We start from the raw sequence: 22,534 nt of genomic DNA, 5'->3' as shown, positions 1-22,534 counted from the left end.
GGTTTATCAGCTGGCTATGAAGGGAGGGACAAGGGAGGTGTAGAGTGGACTTTTGCAAAAGGCCCTTATCTTAACCCCACAGCCTGGCCACCTAGACCTCCCTGGGAAGCCTCAGAAAAGCAATGCTGTTTTTTGTAGGCTCCCGAGAGTACATAGCAAGGGACACCCTGCATCCCAACCACTAAGCGAGTGATAGAGATGATCACCCTTTTTTGTCCCTGAGGAAGGACCAAAGTACCAAGTCCCCCAGCCTCCCGTGGCTGGAACTCTCCCACAGTCACGCAGCATCCCCTCTTGCATGCCAAGTCCAAGGAGGCCTGGCTACAGGGAGCAACCAGAGAACCAGAGGCCTCAGGTGTGCCACTCCTCCCCTGTGGCTTTTGGGTATCTCTGGATATGGTCCCCACCTTAGGTGCCAGATGCTGTAGACTAATGCTCCTCTAAACATGGTCCCCAGGCCAGCCTCAGCAGCACTGCCTGGGAACTGGTTAGAAGTACAGAATCTCGGGCCCCACTCCAGGCCTACAGTATCAAGCTGCATTTTAACACATCTCCACTGGATCATCTAGGGAGCTTTCACAAAAAAAAACAAAACCCAGGCCCCACTCTAATGCAACTCTGTCAAATCTCACCCAGAAATCAGTATTTCTAGGCACCACTTGGGTGATGAGTAACCAGGGCTGAGAACCTCCATCTAGATAAGGTAACATCTGAGGCAGGGAGAGGGTGAGGGGCTAACGGGTTTTCAGGGGGCTCAGAGCAGATGGTGGCAGCCACCGTGAAGCTTTGAACAGAGGCAAGAAGCGGCTGCCACTCAAATTGCCAGCATCTGGAAAGGGTGGTCCCAGGAAAGAGCTCCCTGCAGGGTCAGCAGAAGCTGAAGGACAGGGCAGCTGCCCCTAGAATGAGGGATGAGGCACCCCTGCAGGGTTTTCCTCCCGGTGCTGGAGGTCTGCTGCTCCTCCAAGACAAGGGCCAGCCTGGCACAGAGAGCCTGGAGTCCACGGTGCTGGAGGAAGGTGGCATCTCCAGAAAGACCCAGGCCAGCTTTGCAGTGGGACCAGCGCACGGTGTCCTGGCCTTTCTGATGTCAGCTCTCTCTCACAAACAGGTGGTCAACCTGCCTGCGAATGACCCTGGGCAGCCAGGTGGCCTCTCAGCACAGGGCGGGAGCAACAGAGACCTCCCCATTCCTCCTCACCCTGAGGGAGCCTCTGCCATCCACCCTGCCAACCTGGCCCGGCCTGCCTGGCTCCCTGAATCTGCCCCTTGTCTCCCAGCCTCCCACCCCAACCAAATATTTACGGACACTTCTCTGGTCAACCAGGACCGGGTTATTTTTCCGCTGAGCACAGGACTTGAGCCCACCTCAGGCTGAAATACAATGCTGATCTCTGTCAAGCATTGGCAGCAGTGAGAGGCAGCCGGCAGGGGGGAGGCAGCTCCCTCCAGCCATCCCATGGAGCCCAGTGAGGCTCTCTGCTCTCACCCACCCTCACAAAGGGACCCAGGCCCTGCTGTACACAGGCATGACCCCGTCTGCTGTCAGCACACGCCCTGGGACTCTCTTTTCTGCAAACAAGAATCCTCCCAAAGTACCAGAGAGGTCCTTCAGGGCCTCAACCCCCAGCCTTCATTCTCTCAGGCCCTGCCTGCTGCGGGCCCTCCCTCCTGGCCGGCATGGAAACGGGGCCCAGGGGCCCAGCGGGTCAGCCAGCGAAGGCCTGCCCCTGACCACGTGGAACGGCACAGGAACGTGGGGGCTTCTCCACAGAGGAGGTTTGCAGGTGGACAGGTGGGAGGTCTGTCCCAGACTCCTCTGTCTTCCTGCTCAGTGGGGGAGGGCTGTGGTTAAAAGATGGTGCATCTGCCTCCTGAGATCTCAACCACATTCTGGGCAGCAAGGTGGGGAAGAGCTAAGAGCAAAAACCACACGCCAGCTGCCTCCAGCCCTCTTGATCAGGAAAACAGTAATTTCCCAGCCAGCCCTACCGGGTAGATTTCCACTTGTAGCTCAATGGCCAGAACTAAATCACATGGCCACCCTCCCGTGGCCAGAGAGTAGGGGATGAAGTTTTTCAATTCAGTACATAAGAGTTCTGATGTAAAGCAGGAAGGTTTGGGGGGAGGCACCTGCACACTCAGGCTGTGTGAGAGGAGGCAGGACAGCCCGATTTTGGCTTCTGACCCTGTGACTTAGTGACTGTGTGACATTGGGAACATTGCCAGCTGTAAGATGGTGTTGCTCAGTGTTAAGTGTCAAATGCATGGAAAATACCTGGAAATAACACACAACATTTAGAAAATGTTCATTAAGTGGTAATTTGTATTTTTATTAACTAAAAACCATGACCAAGCAGTGCCTATACATAGTAGGTGCTCAGTAAAATTACTGATCCCTTAACCAACTAAGAGACAAATGTCAGAAAGGAAGAGAAAAGGCAGATGCATCTTAACTAGCCAGAATTACAGAACATACATTTGAGGTTTGCTTCAGAACTGCATCCCCAGGTGGTGTATCAGCCAATACGGGGAAGAAAACATCTAATACTAGTAATTCATAAATATCAAAGCCATGATGGGTAGCAGGCACAACATTTTCACAGCCAGGCATGGTGATGTACACCTGTCTTAAGAATAAAAATATTTTTAAAAGGCTGGGGACATAGCTCAGTAATAAAATGTCTCTGAGTTCAATCCCCAGTACTTCCCCCCCAAAAATCACTTAATATTCTAATTTAAGCCTCCCAACAGCTCTTCAGGGTAGTGTAATTTAATGATAGTGGCTGTAGCTCAGAGAGGTTAAGAACTTGTTGGCAGTCACACAGCATACATGTTGGTGCTATAATTTGACCACATTCTTAACACACTACTGTATGCAGAGGCAAAACCAAGGACAAGACAAGGGGTGCAGGCAGCCATGCTCCCACCAATCTGCCTCACAAGAAGATTTCTGGGAGCCCTGTTCCAATCCCACTCCAAGGGCCCTGACAAGCAGAGGAGCCAGTGGCTTTTCTCCAGATTCCCAGACAGCCTACCCCACCTCCTCTCTTCTAACCCCTGCCAACATCCAGACTCAAGTCCCCACAAAGGAAGCTTATATCCCACAACTGTTTAGTCGGCTGTAATCCTGGCTAAAGTTCACTCCTTAGGAAATCTCACGTGGGGGGTAGTTGGTGTTGGAATGTATGTGGCTGTGACCCAGCGTCCCAGCCCAGACTGCAGGCTCTGCTGGGGCCTTGAAGCAAGCAAGCAGCCAGGGGAGCCCGGAATCCCCAGCCCCCAGCTGTGCCAGAGAATGGAATGTGCTGCTCTGGGTGAAGACAGAAGGTGGGGTGGCAGGAGCTGGGGGAGGGGGCTCTGCCACAAGGCTGCCTCTGTTCTGCTGGAGGCTGAGCCCACCTCCCTGCAGCTGGAGATGGGGGAAGAGAGAAAGGCTGTGTTTAGCGGGCAGGCCCCTTCTGATGGCTCAGAGGCTAGCCCTGGAGTTAGCGGGGAACAAGCAGGAGAGAGGGGAGGGTGAGTGCCCAGAGTGCTGTGTTCATCCAGTTCTCTTACAGGGGCCCCACCAGCACCTGCAGCCCAGTTCGCTTCCTGCAGGTTACTCACCTCCCCATGTTTCCATTTTCTCCCCAGTTAAGAACATCCGGGGTTGCAGGGACTGTCAGGGGCTGAAGTGAACTACTGTACTCAGCAGGTACCCTGGCATTAACACTCTGACTGCAGGTACCACTATCATCCTGTGGCCACCAGCTGAGGACAGATGTGTGGAGAGGTCAGGCATCTCTGAAAGGGTACCTTGAAGGTCCCATGGAGAGATGGAGACAGAGCTTCACCTTGGCTTCAGCCCCTGAGACCACAGATCCTGATGATCCCAGAAACCACTCCCGGTTCAAGGTCTGCCAGGGCTCACCAGAGCCGCTCAACACCATGACCAAACCACAAAAGGCCTGGCGGAGCCCCGAAGCCAGGCCAGGCTGTGGGTTGGGGTTCCAGGTCTGCCCGAGCAGGTGCCAGGGCTGCGGCAGAACCTGCTGGTTGTCCCCTCCCACCAGGTGCCTAAGAACGAACTGGGAGGTGTCTTTTGAAGCAGGCATCCAATTCTTTAAAGATATCCATGTGTGGTCCTCTCCACACACTGACCCTGACTAGCAATAGCACCCACACAATCCTGCAAACCTCTCTGTGGCTTTGTTCTCCTGCAAGAGAACACCCCTGGCCTGCTGTGGCACGCACCTCGAGGAGCTCAGGAGGTGGCCCCGGCTTTCCCTTTCCCACCTCTGGAACCCACGCCTGGGAGCACAACCTCCAAGTTCCTCCTGCAGCAGGCAGCATGCCACCAACAGCAGGTTCTGTTTTCATTTTCCAAAAATAAAATGATATTGACACTACTTTTTCAAACTACACTCATATTCTCCCTGATATTTTCTCTGAAAAATAATCTAAAAATTATTCTCTGGCTTGAAACTTAAAATCGCTGTTGCAGAGCATGCGGACAGTGCTCACTCTCTCCCCAGAGGTTGTCGATGGCAACGCCAAGTGAGCACCTATGCAGTGGTTACTGGATGTCAGGGGCAGGGTTCCTCGCCTCCTATGGACTCTCATTTAACCCACACAGCAGTCCAACAAGGTCGCTGTCACCATGGTGACCATGTTACAGTTGAGGAAAGCAACACAGACTGGGGGCAACTCATTCTCACACTGCTCCAGTCCATGGTAAAGGACATGGTTAAGAGGGCCAAGTGTGGAGCAGGCCATGGTAGGTACCCACCTGCTGCTGCTGAACTCTGCTCCTGCTCTGGGAGAACAGTGCCTTTGTCAAAGGCTTGTAATGAGCACCAAGTAAGACAATGTTTGTGAAGCGCTTGCCCAGGGCCTAGCACCTAGTGAGTACCCAGCCCGCCCCAGCTCTCGAGCTGGCCTGCAGTCCCACCTGACACGAATCCTCTTTCCTGCTACTCCCAGCCTCCCAGCCTGCTGACCCTTTTTGGCTTTCTCAGAGGGATTAGCTAAAATCTTTCCATTCTAAAGCATCATTGTTTAATATTCACCAAGTTCTGGTCCCAAGCCTAACCCTGGGCCTGCGCCCTCGGTCTAGTCACAAGATGGAGCCCAAGTCAATCCCACTGACACGTGCTGAGCCCTCCCCATTCGAGCACAGCTTTCCTCCTCTCAGCCTCAGCTCACAGCTCACACTCAGACCAGGTGCAGCTCCCACATCTCTGTCACCGCAAAGCTGGTCCACAGGGCAGGTTTGCAAATTCAGGTAGTGCAGGGAGATCAGGTCCTCCAGCCCCAGGGAGAGCACCAACACAAGGACAGGCTGAAGACACAAGAAGCTTGGGGCCTTTTATTGGTGATTCTCCACACACACAGAGATCCTTTCCACTCTTTTCCAGTGTAAATAAGCACAGAGAACATAACCCTCATCTCCTAACGGGACAGAGGGGACACCAAGGCCTGCCTGGTCCCCAAGAACCTGGTGCCTCCTGGCTGCCAGTGCTTGGCACTGGAGAGGGTACTGGCCTAGGACAGGTTGCCTGTCCCCTCACTTGCTTAAAAAACAGAAGCATCTCCACCTCTGGGGTTCTGGGTACCAGGCAGCCCATGACCCCAGGAAAGAAGACAAGGCAGGAGAAGCCCCTCATGCTCTTCATCTCATTCCTTATACTGAATGTTCCCAGGAACCATGAAATAAATAAATAAATACTTCAAAAAGGAGGGCAGCTCTAGGGCAAAGGGAGAGGGCCTGAGCCAGCTCACAGGTAAGGGAGAGACAAAGGTGCCCCCGAGTCCAGGAGGGAACGTGAAATTGTTGGAAAGAGGATGAGGACCCCAGTGGTCTTATGCCGTAACTGAAGGAAACAGCCTTGGAATCTAGGATCCAGCCTGGCAAGATCCTACACTTCCTAGGACCCCAAAGGTCAAGGGTTTCAGGACCTCTGCCCCACTCCTCTGGCCTCACATTCCATGGAACAAGGGGCAGAGGAAGGAAGGAAGGTTGGAGGAGGGTTACCCTAGACTCAGGGCAGGAGGAGCAAGGGTGGTTCTGAGTGTCCTGTAACTGCCCAGCGGAGCAGAAGGCACCAGAGCGTGTGGACTGAGATTTCACAAGTCAAGGTCCCTACAAGGTGGGTTTCCCAGGCTGTGTTCCACTTGATGCTGAAAGACTCAGTCAGCAGTAACACCCATACACATTCCCTTGGGGGGAACCTAGGAACTTTAACTCTTTCTAGAATCTTCATGGTCTCATTAGCCCTGGCTGCCTTCTGGTGGGGAAATGATCAGATCCTAATAACTGAAAGAGGGACATTCAAACAGTAGAGCTGGGGTGTGGCACTTCCATGCTCTTCTACAGGCTGAGGCTAGGAACTGGCCCAATACCCCATAAGGAAAGCCTCTTTTCCCCACCTCAGGTCTCCTTGAATCCCCAGGCCTGACCAGACTGGCCCTGACCACCAGAGCCCAGTTGACATCAAGCCTAGCTCACTGCTACCCTCTGGTGGACACTGCCTAGTCCTGAATCCACTCAGTCCAGGGCAGAGCAGAGCAAACAGCCAGGCCCCAGGGGCTCCTCTCCCCTTGGGGTTTTAGTGCAGCATCACCAGCCCCAACTGGAGACAGCGGGGAAGGAAGGGGAAGCCTACTTAGCATTCAGGCCACATTTGCCTGGCACACACCACAGGGGGCCAGGGGTGGGGAGAGTAGGGGTCTACTGCTGGCCCAGGACTACTGCCAGTCGGGTCAGAGCCTGGCTTCTTCTCACTTGCTCAATGTCTGGTTACACGAGGCACACACAAACACAGTCTCTCTCTGGGCTTCAGGAGCTAAAAAGAAAGAAGAACTTGGTGAGACACTCCTTTGAGCCCTTTGGCTCATGGCCCCAGGTACTAGGACCAAACCTCCCCAAACCCTCACAGACCACCCACCGCCCAGCACCTGCCCTTCCTCACCCAGCTCACTAGAATGCCCTCTGATATGCCTCATTCCAGGAGAACAGGGACCCTGGGTGACAATGCCAAAAGTATGCCTCTTTCAGGTGTCCTACCCATTAGCAATTCTTTTGGCAACAGAACACCTTTTAAAATGTTTTTAAAATAAAATACCAGAGAACTTCCCAAAATATTTTAATAGCAGTTATCTCTGGGTGGTAAGATTACAGGATTATTTTTCTTTTCCTTCTTCTGGATAGTAATTTCCAAATTTTCTAGTTAATAAGCATGTGTTACTTACGAGATTACAGATCAAAAAAAAAAAAAAAAAAAACTTGGTTTGACACTGTAACACCTCACAAAGGTGGGAAGGAAGACATGACCACATTCTTAAGAACACACGCACACACTCATCCTACACCCATGCTGGTGACAAGCATCTGTATATTTGTTTTATTTAAAAGCATGTATAGCTTTTATAAAAGAAAAAACTAATTTTTAAAAGTTCTGTTAAAAACATTATTGAGGTAATAAGAATAAAGTCCAGCATGGGCTTCCTCTGGGAAGGCAGTGGGGAGCCTGGGGATGTGGCGAACACTCTGCCTGCTCACCCCAGGCAGCAGTCACAGGTGCTCATTCTGTTAGAGCTTCATAATCTCCAGGTCTGTTTTACCTATTCTTTGCATGTAACAAATGGTTTCTAATTTTTGTTCGTTAAGCAGGATGGAGGAGATAAGACTACAGACCTTGGACTAGGATCCCTCACTCCTTTCCCACAATTCAACCTCCCCCTGAGGGGCAGGAAGCAGCCCACCCCCAACCACTACCCTAACCCATAGCCTGTTCTGCTCACCTGTGGCCCCCATGAAGGACTTGGGTACCTTGAAGGAGCAGCACCGAGAGCAGAAGCTATTCCCACAGTTACTGCAGCTCCGCTGCAGACAAAAAACAAAGTCAATATCATATGGAGCTCCAGCCCCAGTACCTGGAGCCCCCAACAACTCCCTCCTTTCCACTGGACAATCCCACCCAAAGAACTGGGACTGAGGGGCTGGGGTTGTGGCTCAGTGGTGGAGTGCCCACCTAGCACATGCGAGGCCCTGGGTTTGATCCTCAGCAACACAGAAAAGTAAAATAAAGGTATTGTGTTCAACTACAACTAAAAAAATTAAAATATTAAAAAAAAAAAAAAAAAGAACTGGGACCGAGAAGGTGCCCAGACGGAACAACAAGTGACAGTATATAAACACCTCATAGTCAGGGTAGTGAAGGCCTGGGCAGAGGGGTAGGCCAGACATGCACGCTTTAGCAAACAATGGGCACCAGGACCCACAAGACTTGCAGTCAGACTTCTTCAATGACTTCCCTCAACTCCCCTACAACCCACAGTCACAAGTATACTGCCCCAGGCAAATACACCCACAAACAGACTTACCCTCTTCTTCAGCACTGAGAAGGTGGCAGAGCAGCCTGTACAGTTCCCTGAGAAACAGAGGCAGCAATTCAGCCTTGACCCAGCCCAGACCTCTCAACTCACCTGCTCCTGGCTCTTCTAAATGGGACGCTGAGAACAAACGCCCAGCCCAGCTCCTTGACTGGGCACAGTGAGCAAGGCCTCGAAGCCGAGATTCAGAGCCAGAAGGAAAGACCTGACAGTCCCTGTCTTCATCTCCAGGCTTAACATGGCTCTAGTCCCTGGAGTGCTGTGGGGCCACTTGCAGGGTCAGCAGAAATCAAGCATACCAAAAGAATCTATGCCCTGAATCTAGCTAAGCCGGCAGGGCCCTGACCACAGGCATCCTCAAATGAAACTGCCTGACTAGACCCTTCTGAGCGTCTCCTTATCAATACTCTGCCCATGGGGTAGAGGCAGAAATGCCCCCCAAAATACAGATCCCTACTTTCTGTCACCAGAAGATTCTAAGAGAACAGCTTGGAACCAGGCACCTTCCAAGAAAACATGAAGGTCAGAATGCTCCCACATTGTGAGCTGCATGCTAGTTAGGAGAAGACAAAGCCCAGAGGCGATCCTGCCTAACACGGAGAGGTAAGAAGACAAAGCTTCCAACTAGCCAAGGAGGCAAAGGTAGCTTAGAAAATGGCTGGAAGGAGGCGGGTGGTGGTGTAAGGAGAGATGAAGGATGGAGGCGGGGTGTTCCTGGCCAGAGCTGCTATCAGCTTCAGGGAGCACCTGTGCCTCCCAGGACACATGGCTGGCTGGCCAGGTACAAGGCCAGCCCTCACCTCCACAACGGCCCCAAAGTTGTACTGACAGCTCCATGTGGTTCCTTACTCTGCCCAGACAGGATCACCTACAGCTCTTATTAAAGGAGATTTCCCAGAATCAAGGAACAGAGGACTAGCTAGAGCCAGGAAGGACTAAGGCCCAGGTGCTTGAAGTAAATGCCCCCTGGGTTCAAGGAAAGGAAGACTAAGTAGAGCCAGGAAGACTGAGGCCAAGGTGCTTGAGGCTCACACGCCTGCTCTTGGTTTGCTCCCAGCCCAAGGCAGGGAAAGGAGAGAAAAGAGCAGAGCCATGCCTGCTGGTGGTGTAGGAAACTGACTTCTCCAAGACTCTGGCTCCTATGCTAAGAATCAGAGGAAGAGAGCCAGTCTGCCTCTGCTCCCCTTGGCAAGGGCAAGACCTTTGGAAGGGGAAAAGGAGAGCCTCAAAGACTGACACTGTGGCCCATGTCCAAGAATTCCTCTGAACTGGATGGAGAGTCAGGGCCAGTAGCAGCCATAGGGTCCAGGGAAACGGCCCTCTAACAACATACAGGCCTAGGGCCAGGGAGGGATCTGGAAACTGACAACAGCTCAGCCAGGCAACAGGAGGCGGGCAACCTTGTTCCTCCCAATGCCTGCCCACTCTTTCTGCCCCTGTTCTCAGCAAAGACCTGGACTCACCCACACTGACTCACCAGGTGACGATGGCATAGAGACAGTGAGAGCAGGTGAGCCTAAGGCTACACAGCCTGACAGGGCAACGGTCATTCAGCTTCCAGGACAGAGGGACCTCCCCACAAGCACCCTCCCACTTGGAGGCCACAGCAGACATTCCTAGGCAACTGGTCCTCATTCCCCCCATGCACTGGCCTCATGTACCAACAGCCAGATGAAATAGCACCTGCCATGGTCCCCACAAAGTCCACGTATTGAATCCTAATCCCCAAACGATAGTATTACAAAGTAAGGCCTTTCACAGAGGCCCCAGGGAACTGCCTTGTCCATCCTATCATGGGAGACAACAGCAAGCAGGTGCCTTTTCTAAACCAGGAAACAGGCCATCACTAGAACCTGATCGTGCTGGTACCTTGATCTGACCGCAGCCTTCAAAATAGTGGGAAATCCACTTCTTTTGTTTATAAACCACCCAGTGTAGTGCACTGTGTTACAGCAGCCCAGACAAACAAAGACAGTCCCAGAGCAGCTCACCTCACCTGGACCAAGGGACCCAGACCCAGGAGCAGACATCTCAGAAAGCAGAGCTGCTACACCTGTCCTCACAGCAAAGAGATCAAGGACATTTCAGGGGAGGGAAATGTCTCAAAGGAAGAGGAGCAAGGAGGGGCCTGGGAAAAGAAGTATGTCTGCTTGTGCCATCCTTGAGGGAACCTAAAAAAAAGCCTTTGCCCATCCTAGAGGGAATATTCAAACCAAAAACAGGACATACAACAAGAGACTTCAGATACCAAGACATAGAAAAATCATAGAGGAAGGATGATAAGAAAAACTGCAGGAGCAGAATGATTTGACCTGGACTAGGGATCCAGCTCTACCATTTATTAACTAAAGTCTTTGGAAAATCACTTTTTTTTTTTTAATATTTATTCTGAAGTTTTAGGTGGACACAATATCTTTATTTTGCATTTATGTGGTGCTGAGGATCGAACCCAGTGTCTTGTGCATGCCAGGCGAGAGCTCTACCACCGAGCCACAACCCCAGCCCCTGGAAAAATCACTCTTTTTATCTCAGGTTATTCATCCGCAAAATGGGAACATCTAAGTGCTTTACTTGAAACGCATAGATATAAAAAGATTATTTACTGGACCAGGAGTAATAACCCTTAAGTAGTATTACTTATGACCTCTGGAATCTGGCTGCTTCTGGGTCCATAAGAAGTGCCTGCCCATCACATCTTCCATGAGCACAGGGATCACATACGTACAAGTGCACCAAGCTCACAGAGTGCTCTACAGAAGTCTCAGCACAAGTAAAAGAAGGGATCTTGAATGCCGGGAGACATTCACACAGCAGAAGGATAAAGCAGGTCCAGAACCTCTGATCCTGAGAGAACAACAGCTATGCTTGGCTGTAGAGGCAGAAGGCAGGTCCCTGGAGGCCCTGAGTCCAATTTCTCAAGAAAACCCCAGGGACTTTTCCTAGGGCACAGAACTAGAACTCACTGAACACCAGAACAGTACAGGCACAATGACAGCTCTCAGGTCACTAGCTACTCCAGACTTCCACCACTCTGTCTGGCTCTGCTCCCAGAGTTCTAAACCCAAATCAGGCTTCCAACTTGTACTCAACAGTCCAGTCCACCCCTCTCCAAGCTGCCTTCCCTGACCCACCCAGTAAAATAAAGGCTGGCCAAACTACAAATTTGACCTTATCGGACCAAGACAGACTCCCAGGAACCTACAGAACAGGTCAGGGCCTCCCATATTAATGGTACCCACTTACTAAGCACTTCCCATGAACCAGCCAGAGACTGTGCAAGCCCTTATACGTACTCTCACATGTAAGAACCAGAACAACCCTACCAGGTGAGAACTCTTATCCCCTATTATAGAAGGGAAAACTGAGACCCAGGATAGGAAATAATTTGCTAAAGAACACTCAGCTGAACTATGATTTGTAGCAGGCATTCAGGCTCCATTCTGTGCTTGGCCAGAATGCTGGACTGCATCCTGAGGATCTGCTGCCTCAGGATTACAGCTCTCTGCAGACTAGCAAGGCAGTTCCAAAACTGAGATCTCTTCCAGCAAGCTAATGTTCAATAAGGAGGGAAGGACAAGAAGAAACTCACTATCACTCTTTCGATAGCCCCAATGGACATCTGCTAATATTTTTTAAATTTTTAATTGATTTTTTTTAAAATAAATGACAGTGGAATGCATTACAATTCTTATTACACATATAGAGCACAATTTTTCATATCTCTGGACATCTGCTAATTTCCTAGGGTTCCAGAGACACACCTTTACTCCTTGCTCTTTTCACAAATCAGAATCCACAAAATTTCAAGATTCTGTCTCTGGGGCCAAGGTATGCACACACACCCCCCCCCGCCCCGCCACCCAACACACACACAGTCCCATAAGTTCCTCCAGCCTCCCCACTCCCATTCCCATTCTCTTCCTACACCATACCAAAGTTGTTGGTGGGGTAGCGCTTGCGGAGCCGCTCCGTGAGCCGTGACACCTTGCTGCGCAGCACCTCATTCTTACTCAGGAACCCGTTGTCCTGTAAGACCAGCTCATCCTCTGCAGGGCATGGGGTGCCCTCATCATCCTCCTGTGGGAACAGCTTGTTTCAGTCCTGTTCACCTCTTGTCAAGGAACGAAGACCAGCATGCAGAGGCAACCAGGCACAGCAGACCCCACGAAGTGTGGCAGAGCTGGCTCAGTCATCCTCCCCAACCCAGCCCCTGCCCACACCACCAACACTCCTACTTACCAGCACCACCAAGTGGGTCTCCTGCCTCCCAAGATGCAGGGGAGAAGGAGAGAAAACAGAAAGACAGAGAGAGAGTAGTAGAAAGAAAGTGCTGGGAAGGGGTCCTCCAGAAAAAAGGAAACTCAAATTCTGAGCACCACCCACTGCATGAGATTAATGGATGCCCAACCCTGAAAGAAGCCCAGCACAGAAGAAGCTTGGATAAAGCCAGGTTAGTCATTATTGGAACAGAACAGAACAGGGTAGGAAGGAAAATATCCCTTAAGATGTCTTCAGGAAACTCTGGCTTCACTCAAGTTTTACATATCTTATAGATAATAAACTTGAACTGCATCAAGATGCAAAATGTGTTTCTTACTGTGGGTCAATTAACAAAAATGCTTTCAAGTCCCCACTATAATATCTCCATCCTCCCCAGAGTCATGGCCTACAGTCGTATATCAAGACTTAGAGAAATTCTGTAGCATCAAAAATGCAAATGCCCACAGGGACTGGGCTAATGTAACAGTGAATCGAGTCAGGTGTGAGTCACAGACCAGGTGAAAATTCACAGGACGCCCATTGCTTCCATCTCAATTTCTCACTTTACAAAGAAATATGAAAAGAAAGATTTTCTACTCTAAGAAAAACAATAGTGAAAATGTGACAATGATTAGTAACCACTACTAGGCTTCAGTGACCGGAGACAACAGGAAATGTTGGGGACTATGTGTAACTGCAGCATGTGACTTCTCCAAAGGAGACAGTGGTACCTTAGCTGTGCTGACTGCTGCAGTGGCAGAGCACATGCTAGCAATGTGCAGGGCCTGGGTTCAATCCCCAATACTATGGGAAAAAAACAATCCCCATTTTTAAACATGGCTCAAGAAACTACTTTAAAGTTTGCAAGCCAAATAAAACACTTCTTGAAACTTCCACTTTAAAGCACTATTCTAAGATCAAGACTGCTGAACTTCCCCTAACCTAGCACTTGGCCATGCAAACACTTTTCCCAACTTCCCAAAAGGATATCTTATGAAACTTTCTCTGCAAAAGAGCAAAGACTCAGGGCACTGGCCTCCTCCAAATCTGCCTTCCCTACATCAGGGGCACCAAGTTCATAGTGTTCAATAATGGTAAGAAGTTATCGACTCCCCAGCAGGGTGTATCCTACAGACTTTCAGAACCATTTCTGCCCTGAGCACCCAGAACAGATGACAGGACAGACAACAGGGGTTGCTGGCACCTTTCAACTGAACAGTTCCATCTAGCTCTGAACAAATTTTGGCTTCTCATTTGGATGTAAGAGAATTTTTTAAATCCCACAGCACGAGGGCCATCCAAATTTGGCCTGGTCAGCAGAGGGTGCTGGGAAAGGGCACTCACCTCAATGGCATCTTTGAACTCCTCATCTGGCTCAGCCTCCTCAGCTTCCTCCACACTGCCGGGAGTGAGATCCTAGGAAAAGAAACTCCGTGACAGAGGAGAAGGATGACAGCCCTGTTCTCCAAAGAAGACAGCCCCTCCCTAGCCAGCAACCAGGTTCTCAAAACACTTGTCTCTGTGCCAGAGAAAATGACACAACTCCAAGAAAGAAAGAAGTTGCAGAAAAGACAGGAACTTCCAACCCCACGGGGCCAGGGCAAAGGGAATAAGACCAGGGCTGGCCCCACAGTGGCTGACAGCAGGACTCTAAAACCAGAGCTTAATCAGATTTGGTGCACCCCTTACTAGCCCCAGGGCCTTGGGAGCCATTCTGTGCCTCAGTCTTCTCTTGTGCCACTGAGAATAATCTCGTTCTCAGACAGAACCTAAACTCAATGGGATCAACATCTATGAGGCCCTGAGAACAGTATCTGACAGAGTCAGTACTCAGTAAAGCACAGGACAGCTATTTCTTCTTCTTCTTTTTTTTTTTAATTTCAAGGTTTATTTATTTTATTTTTTAATTTTTTAATTGATTTTTTAAAAATAAGTGACAGCAGAATGCATTACAATTCTTATTACACATATAAAGCACAATATTTCATATCTCTGGTTGTATATAAAGTAAGTTCACACCAATTCGTGTCTTCATACATGTACTTTGGATAATGATGTCCATCACATTCCAACATCCTTGCTAATCCCCTGCCCCCTCCCTTCCCCTTCACCCCTCTGCCCTATCTAGAGTTCGTCTATTCCTCCCATGCTACCCACCCCATCCCAATATGAGTCAGCCTCCTCATATCAGAGAAAACTTTCGGCATTTGTGTTTTTAGGATTGGCTAATTTCACTTAGCATTATCCTCGCCAATGCCATCCATTTACCTGCAAATGCCATGATTTTACTCTCTTTTATTGCTGGGAAATCTTCCATTGTGTATATATGCCATATTTTTTAATCTATTCATCTACTGAAGGGCATCTAGATTGGCTCCACAGTTTAGCTATTGTGAATTGTGCTGCTATAAACATTGATGTGGCTGTGTCACAGGGCAGCTATTTCTATTACACTTATTAACTTATTAAGCACTTTGGAGATCAGGCCTGGGAAGAAGCAGGAATTACAAGAGAGGCCAGTCCAAGAGCTGTGCAACATGAACAAGCTGGTAGGAAGAAGACCCATCACCCACACACAGCAGGATTTTGCTGATGGTTGGGGACACTCACCTCTGTGGGTGTGGGGGCAGGTGTGCTGTCTAGCACAGCAGGCTTCCCGCCAGCATCTGGTGGTGGCAGGTTCTCAAAGGCATGTTCTTCCTGCTTCGGGTTCATTCGCCGCTGCAGAAGTGTCCTGTACTCAGATACCACTACCCAAGGCAAGGTGAAGAGGGTGAGAAGCAGACATAAGACAGAATGAGTGGCACTCGGGGGTCCCACTTCTGCAACTGGCTGGCCTCTTTCTCCAGCACCCCACCCTTGCTACAGGAAAGAGTCACCTGAGCCAAGTTACCTAACCTAAGCCTCATGAACAAAACAGATACCATCACCTACCCAAGACTGCTAGAGATTCAATGCAGTAAGTGCTCCATAAATTATGACTTCTGTAATTAATCACCTGATGACAGGGAGGAAAACAAATATGGCAAATGCCCAAGCACTGGGCCCCTCCGGACTGCTTCCGCACTTCAAACGCCAGACAACAAACTCTAGGATCACCCAAGAGATGTGGTGGCAACTCTAGGTGACTGCAGCCCGGGAGACAGGTGGCATCTTTAGAAATATATCCCTCCCTTATCTCCCAGAAGCCACTATATCAGTAAGCAGTGATTCAATCTGCCTGGGGAAAGGAGAGGGGACCTTCTGGTGGTAGTGTCCCCTGGAGAGACATCAGCCTCACTAATACCTAAGATTCAGGAAATGGCCCTCCAAGAGAGAACCCTAGTGTGATGCTGCTCCCTTGTGGAAGGCAGAGCAAACACAAGATTAGCTATAAACACAAATGAGCCAGGAAGCCCACCTAACCTGGCCTTCAGACCTGGCCTGGGCCTCAGTTATCAGGCTCCTTAAGACTTACCTCGGAAGAATTCCACATTTCCCAGAAACAGTGTGCTGTTTAAAAGGGTGAGAACCCAGCAGAGTGGCAGCAGATACAGCATGCAAACTGTGCCTAGAAGAGCCCCGTAGAACCTGGATGACAGACAGGAACCATAAGATCAAAATTCACAAGATCAGAAGAAAACAGGTTTGGAGCACAATCATATATAGGTTCAAGTGAGAAATAACTCTGGGCATGGTTAATAAAGTGGCAAGATCTGCTAATCAAACAAGTGGAGATGGCCCAGCAGCACACACTTGTAATCCCAGCAACTCATGAGTCTGAGGCAGGAAAATCACAAGGTTGATACCAATCTCAGCAACTTAGCAAGATCCTGTCTCAAAAAATAAAAAGGGCTGGGAATGGAGCTCAGTGGTAAAGCACCCTGGGCTTAATACCTAGTACTGCCCCCCGCCTCAAAAAAGGGAAAAGATGGAAAATAATGAGGAGGAAAAACAGAAAGAAGTACCAACAAATAGGCTGGGATTGTGGCTCAGTGGTAGAGCGCTTGCCTAGCACATGTGAGGACTGGGTTCAATCCTCAGCACCACATAAAAATAAATAAAATAAAGGTATTGGGTCCAACACAAATAAAAATATATATTTTTTAAAAAAGTACCAACAAGTCACTGGTTGCTAATGACTGACATTGGTAAGGCTGTGGCAGCATCAGAGGCTGGCAGCACATGAACTGGTTCAACTGTTATCACTCTCAGGGTCTCAACTCTGAAGTCTAGAGACAAACTGGCAACTGAATCTAGTTCTGCTCCTTCTTATTGTGACAAATTCCTTGGTTCTCTGAGCATTACTTCCTTCATGTATAAAAGGGGGATCAAAACAGTACCTCTGGGGCTGAGGATATAGCTCAGTTGGTAGCGTGCTTGCCTCACATGCACAGGCCCTGGGTTCAATCCCAAGCACCACAAAAAAAAAAAAAAAAAAAAAACTACCTCATAGGGTTACCAGAGAATGAGATAATACAGAGAAACTACTGAGCACAGTGCCTGGCACAAGGTGAAGACTAGATAAATATTAGTTAGAATATTATTCATATTCATATATAAACAGCCTCAAAAATATCTAGTCAAGTAGTAGTTTCATCCTTAAATTTATTCTAAGAAAAAAATTTCAAAAGATTAAAGCTAAATCCACAAAAACACTCATGTTAAGAGTTAGTAATGAAAAGCAAAAGCTGATGAAACATAATAGTATTGTCTGGCAGATTATAACAGGTTCATAATCTATATTAATCTGGGATTACAAATAATCCCAAAGGCTTTGCAGCAACAAAGAAAACCACTTATGATGTCATTAGTTTTAAAAGAAAAAAAAAGAGTGAGAAAGAAACCTCATAGGGGCTGGGGTTGTGGCTCAGCAGTAGAGCACTCGCCTAGCATGTGCGAGGCGCTGGGTTTGATCCTCAGCACCACATAAAAAAAATAAATTAAATAAAGGCGTTAAAAAAAAAGAAACCTCATATACTATGAAGCTCTACATCTATAATGTATATGGCACATGACCAACTCTAAAAGATAAGCCAAACACAATATCAACTGCAATTTCAGGATGGTAGATTAAATGGTGACTTATTTGTCTATTATTCATCTACTTGTTTATCTATTAAAATATTTTTATCACACATTTAAAAAGAAAAAAAAGCATCTAAATAAAAAACAGATGGACACACACTAGGGAGTTCTTCCCTGACACAGGAGCGACACTCAAGGCAACTGGCTCTGCTTAAGGAAATTGGACACAGCTGCAAATCCATGCCAAGTAGTGAAGGTGGAAAGGAGGGCCACTCACTGTGAGGACACCACAGGGTTCTCCCAGTGCAGTACACGGTAGGCAGCTTCACAGGTACAGCACAGGCGGGTCAGGAAGGCCTCCAGCTGGATCAAGCTGCAGACACAGGGACTTCTGTGAGTGAGCAAGCCCTGCCCTATCCAGCCACCAGGCAGGAGAGAAGTCCTGGGGAGCTAGCCAGAGGTGGCCAAGATGGGTTCTAAAAGCATGGAGAAAATGGTCTGGCAAGACACTCAAAATGTTTCGTCTCCTTTCCAGAGCTCCCTGCCAAGGTAGAAAGTTGAAGGTTCCTGCTCTTGTTAGCTGCAGATATCAGGGAAGCCACTTAACTTTTCCAGGCTGCAGTTCCCTCATCTAAAAAATGCTGCTCTGCAACCATGAGGATAAATGGCAGGACGAAGATCCATGCCTCTTCACCTGGAACATTAACTCACTTAGGGAGTTTTGTTTTAAACATGGATACATCCCAGAGTCGGGCATGGTGGTGCACGTCTTAATCCCAGTGAATTGGGAGGCTGGGATAGGAGGATTGCAAGTTCAAGGTCAGTCTCAGCAACTTAGCGAGACTCTGCCTCAAAATTTAAAAGACATAGATATACCTCAGAACCCATAAGCACATCCTGTATTCAGATCTGGATTTCTGAAGGGCCCCTTGTAGAAACAGCTGCTTCTAGGACTTGGGCATGGAAAGATATAAGGTAAATTTGAAAATTCTATTGTACCATAAAATAAGGAAGTGTTAGAGAATGATGGGAATAGGGCTAGGGTTATAGCTCGGCTGGTAGAGTGCTTGCCTTGTATGCACAAGGCCCTGGGTTCAATCCCCAGCACCACAGAAAAAAAAAAGGAAAGAAAATGATGGGACAAATGCCAGCTCAAAAATGACCTACTTGGGGCTGGGGATGTGGCTCAAGCAGTATCGCGCTTGCCTGGCACGCGCGGGGTGCTGGGTTCGATCCTCAGCACCACATAAAATAAAATAAAGATGTTGTGTCTGCTGAAAACTGAAAAATAAATATTAAAAAATTCTCTCTCTCTCTTCTCTCTCTCTCTTTCTCTCTTAAAAAAAAAATGACCTAAATTGCCAAATTTAGGACAATTTGATCAAAGTAAATAATAACAGCAAAAGATTAAAACCCACAGAATAAAATGAAAATCTGTGAATTCATACTAATAAGAAAGAAGAGCACTTTCTCAGAGGAGAATATCCACTAATAAATGTAGATATAAAGTAATTAGAAAACTACCTGTGACCATCACAGTAATAAAATGATTGAGGAAAGACCTATTGTGCATTTCAAAGCAATGCATGACTGTTTGATAAGGAACAAGATATTTGTAGTCTCAAAGTATCTCCCCACAAAGTACAAACAATGGAAGGTAAAATGATAATTTATAGTGGCAAAACCGTAAGCAAGTGAGCAAAGTTAGTATTTCCTGACATTATGGGCCCTTATATGGAAGCAGTGACAATGAACTCAACATCACTTCTGACAACATCATCTGTCTTAGTCCCATCAAAAATGCATAACCTGAGTCTAATCATGAGGAACCAAACAACGCAAACTGAGGGAGCCTCCACCAAATAATAAGCTTACACTATTCAAATATGTCAAATATAACTAAAAACACATAAAAATTAAAGGTATGGGCTGGGGATGCAGCTCAGCAGTAGGGTGCTTGCCTGGTTTGCAATTCCCAGACCCACCCCCCACACAAAAAAATTAATGTATTATATGATCTATATATAATGGCTCCTGGATCAGGGAAAATTGATATAAAGACCTTTATTAATAGAACTGGCAAAATATGATTATGATATATTATACAGTAGATAATAGTACTAATGTTAATATTATCAACTAAATTTCCTGGCCCATCCCTCTAATCCTGGAAACTCATGAGGCTGAGGCAGAAGGATCACAAGTTCAAGGCCAGCAACTTAGTGAGCCCTGTCTCAAACTCAAAAAATAAGAGCTGGGATGTAGCTCAGTGGCACAGCACCCTATATACATATACACATATACATACACACGTGTGTATATGTATGTGTGTACTCATAATTTCTTCATTCTAATTACAAGTATTAAATATATAACAGAATGTTCTTGTTCTTAGGAAATACTTGCTGAAGTTGGGGTAAACAAACATGATGTTTGCAATTTACTTTCAAGTAGTTCAGGAAAAAAATAGAGATAGTTGAAACCAAAATGTCAAAATGTTAATAACTCTTCTATCTGGGTAAAGAGTGTACCGGAGCTATCTGTATTATTCCTATACTTCTTTTGTTAATTAAAATTACTTCAAATTTAAAAAAAAAAAAAAAAAGCTTTTTAAAGGAAAAAAAAAAAAAGATTCCTGGGCCCCACTCCAGATAACTCAATATTGCTGGGCAGAGCCCAGGGATCCATTTGTATATAACTTTTTCACTCCTACTGTATATAAGAACCTGCAAAACCCAGCTCAGGAAAGGACTCAGTAAAGGTCAGCTGCAACCAAAGTTGGCACAAGTAATATTTCAACAGTATTAAGATGCTTCCTCAAAGTACCAGTTCTGTCATGTTTAGGAAATTTCTACACAGTGCAGTGATGCTAACTGAAGATTTACTGAACAGTTCCTGGGACCCCCCACTAGAGAAATTTTCACAACCACCCTAGGAGTAAGCCCTATCAACCCTGGAAATCAGTGGGATGTCAGATGTTGCACCCAGATTGCCCTCATCCCATTTAACAAATGAGGAGCTTGAGGTGCTGGGAAGCTAAGTGACTTGTCTGAAGTTACACAGTAAGTGGAAGAGCCAGGATTTGAACCCAAGCAGCAGCTCCTGCTGGCACACGCACAGTCGAGGCCTTAGACCATATCTCTAGAGGAAAGTGCACAGCTGTGAAGTTAGCTGGATCTGGAGTCTTGTCCTACCTCAGACACTTCATAGCTACCTAAGTCTTTTTCTGCATCCACAAATGGAGGCTAACAATAAGAGCCACAGTCCTGAACTGCTAGAAAGATTAAATGAAGTAACACCTGTGGTTTGTCCAATACGACATCTGTCAACAGCAAGCATCAGCAAGCACCTTTAGGTGGCTACTGTTATTCTTGTAATGTGCTCGTTCCCCCACCTCCCTGGCCTGTCTTCCATACTCACAAGCTCTTGACCTCAGCCACAGCTTCAGGGCGAGAAAGACGAACTCTCTGCAGGTCTTCCTGCCTTATGCTATGATACTTCCTCCGCATCAGCTCGGACTCTGGAAGCCGTGCCCGGCAAACCTCCTGAAGGTAGCCCAGCAGGGCAGGTACTGAAATCATCAGGGCACCCACCGAGTACCATGCACCTAAGGAATCAAAAACACTGCAGGTAATGCAGGTAAGCAAGGCCCAGGAGGCTGCCCACCCAGCGCCCACGGACTCGATCCCTCACCTCCCCTGGGGCCAGAGGGGCCTTCCTTGAGCACCCTATAGGATACCTTATCTCACCCACACCCTCCAGCTCCCTTTACCCAGCTTTGCTTTTCCGTGTGGATCCTATTACCACACAAGAGGCTACAAAAGTACATTCACTGTCTCCTCCACTAACATAAACTCTAGAAGGAATGCTGTCCATCTGCCCATTAATGTAGCATCAGCCTCATTTTTAAGACATTAAAAAATGCTACTGGGTTATGGGCCTAGCTCAGTGGTACAGCATTTGCCTAGTAAGCCTGAGTTCAGTTTCCGGCACCACAAAACAAAACAAAAACAAAAAGTGCTTCTAGCATACAATAGACATCTCATGCCTGCAGTCTGGCTGCTAGGAGCTCCGGATGACCAACATTCAGACTTTGGGCCACTAGTGCAGATTGGAAGCATTACTTTTGGCTTTTATGATACTATAGATCACTATAGATTGTGAACTGAGAAATAAGGAGGCTGAAATAAAATTCAAAGAAGAAATTTCTTTTATGTTGACAGAACATCCCAATAACAAGCTAAGACAGCCAACAGACCCATAGTAAATACTTGTTAAGCCAGATGTGGTGGCACATGTCTGTAATCCCAGCTACTTGGGAGGCGGAGGTAGGAGGACAGAGAGTTGGAAACTAGCCTAAGCAATACAGCAAGATCCCATTTCAAAAAAAAAAGTTTAAATTTTAATAAACAAATACTTGTTAAACATGTCATAGAAGCTGATTCACTTTGGAAATATACTCAGAAAAATCGAACATCCTGGGAACTTTTGATCCAAGAAGAGTTCCACTAAGAAACAGGAGATCTTGTATGAACTAGGTTTATTTTCAACCCATCGAATTCATACATCCATAGGAAACAAAAGAGGCACTTGAGAAACATCAGTTCAATATAAGAAAGAGTACACAAATAAAGGGCCAGCTCCTCAGAACATTCTGTCCCAGACCTTCACTCATTTTCCTGAAGGGGCTGACTTTAAACTGCAACCACCTGCCAAAACCAACCAGGGAAAGGGCTGGGTCACAGCAAACATCATAACAAAAGATCTGCAGGAAACATCACCACCCAAGACCCCTGCATTTACCCACTTGTCCACACATCTCTTAAAGGCTCCAACCACTCCTCACCACCACTGACTGCCCAGCAGGCATCTCCCCCCCCCCCCCAAACCC

The 22,534-nt window shown here is 47.7% G+C and overlaps 1 protein-coding gene across 6 annotated transcripts in view; it reads right to left on the bottom strand.

Annotated features, from left to right (window-relative positions):
- Positions 1-5,335: 5,335 nt before the first annotated feature.
- Positions 5,336-22,534, bottom strand: part of Zfyve27 (zinc finger FYVE-type containing 27) — a 25,558-nt gene continuing 8,359 nt past the window's right edge. For 3 of the 6 annotated variants that reach the window (XM_048807099.1, XM_048807100.1, XM_048807102.1), the window contains 10 exons: positions 21,064-21,250; positions 17,921-18,016; positions 16,094-16,206; positions 15,247-15,386; positions 13,981-14,052; positions 12,616-12,636; positions 12,309-12,453; positions 8,368-8,414; positions 7,786-7,867; positions 5,336-6,827 (listed from right to left, as the gene is read on the bottom strand). In XM_048807099.1, coding sequence (XP_048663056.1) covers positions 6,763-6,827; positions 7,786-7,867; positions 8,368-8,414; positions 12,309-12,453; positions 12,616-12,636; positions 13,981-14,052; positions 15,247-15,386; positions 16,094-16,206; positions 17,921-18,016; positions 21,064-21,250 — 968 coding nt within the window. In that variant the 3' untranslated portion in view covers positions 5,336-6,762. The remainder of the gene's footprint in view (positions 6,828-7,785; positions 7,868-8,367; positions 8,415-12,308; positions 12,454-12,615; positions 12,637-13,980; positions 14,053-15,246; positions 15,387-16,093; positions 16,207-17,920; positions 18,017-21,063; positions 21,251-22,534) is intronic. The other 3 variants (XM_015494597.2, XM_048807101.1, XM_048807103.1) reach the window with 1 other exon arrangement.

Source organism: Marmota marmota, unplaced genomic scaffold (genome assembly GCF_001458135.2).
Source record: "Marmota marmota marmota unplaced genomic scaffold, marMar, whole genome shotgun sequence".
Taxonomy (NCBI): Eukaryota; Metazoa; Chordata; class Mammalia; order Rodentia; family Sciuridae; genus Marmota; species Marmota marmota.
The sequence above is the reverse complement of the archived record's forward strand: the minus strand, read 5'-3'. Positions and strand labels throughout refer to the sequence as shown.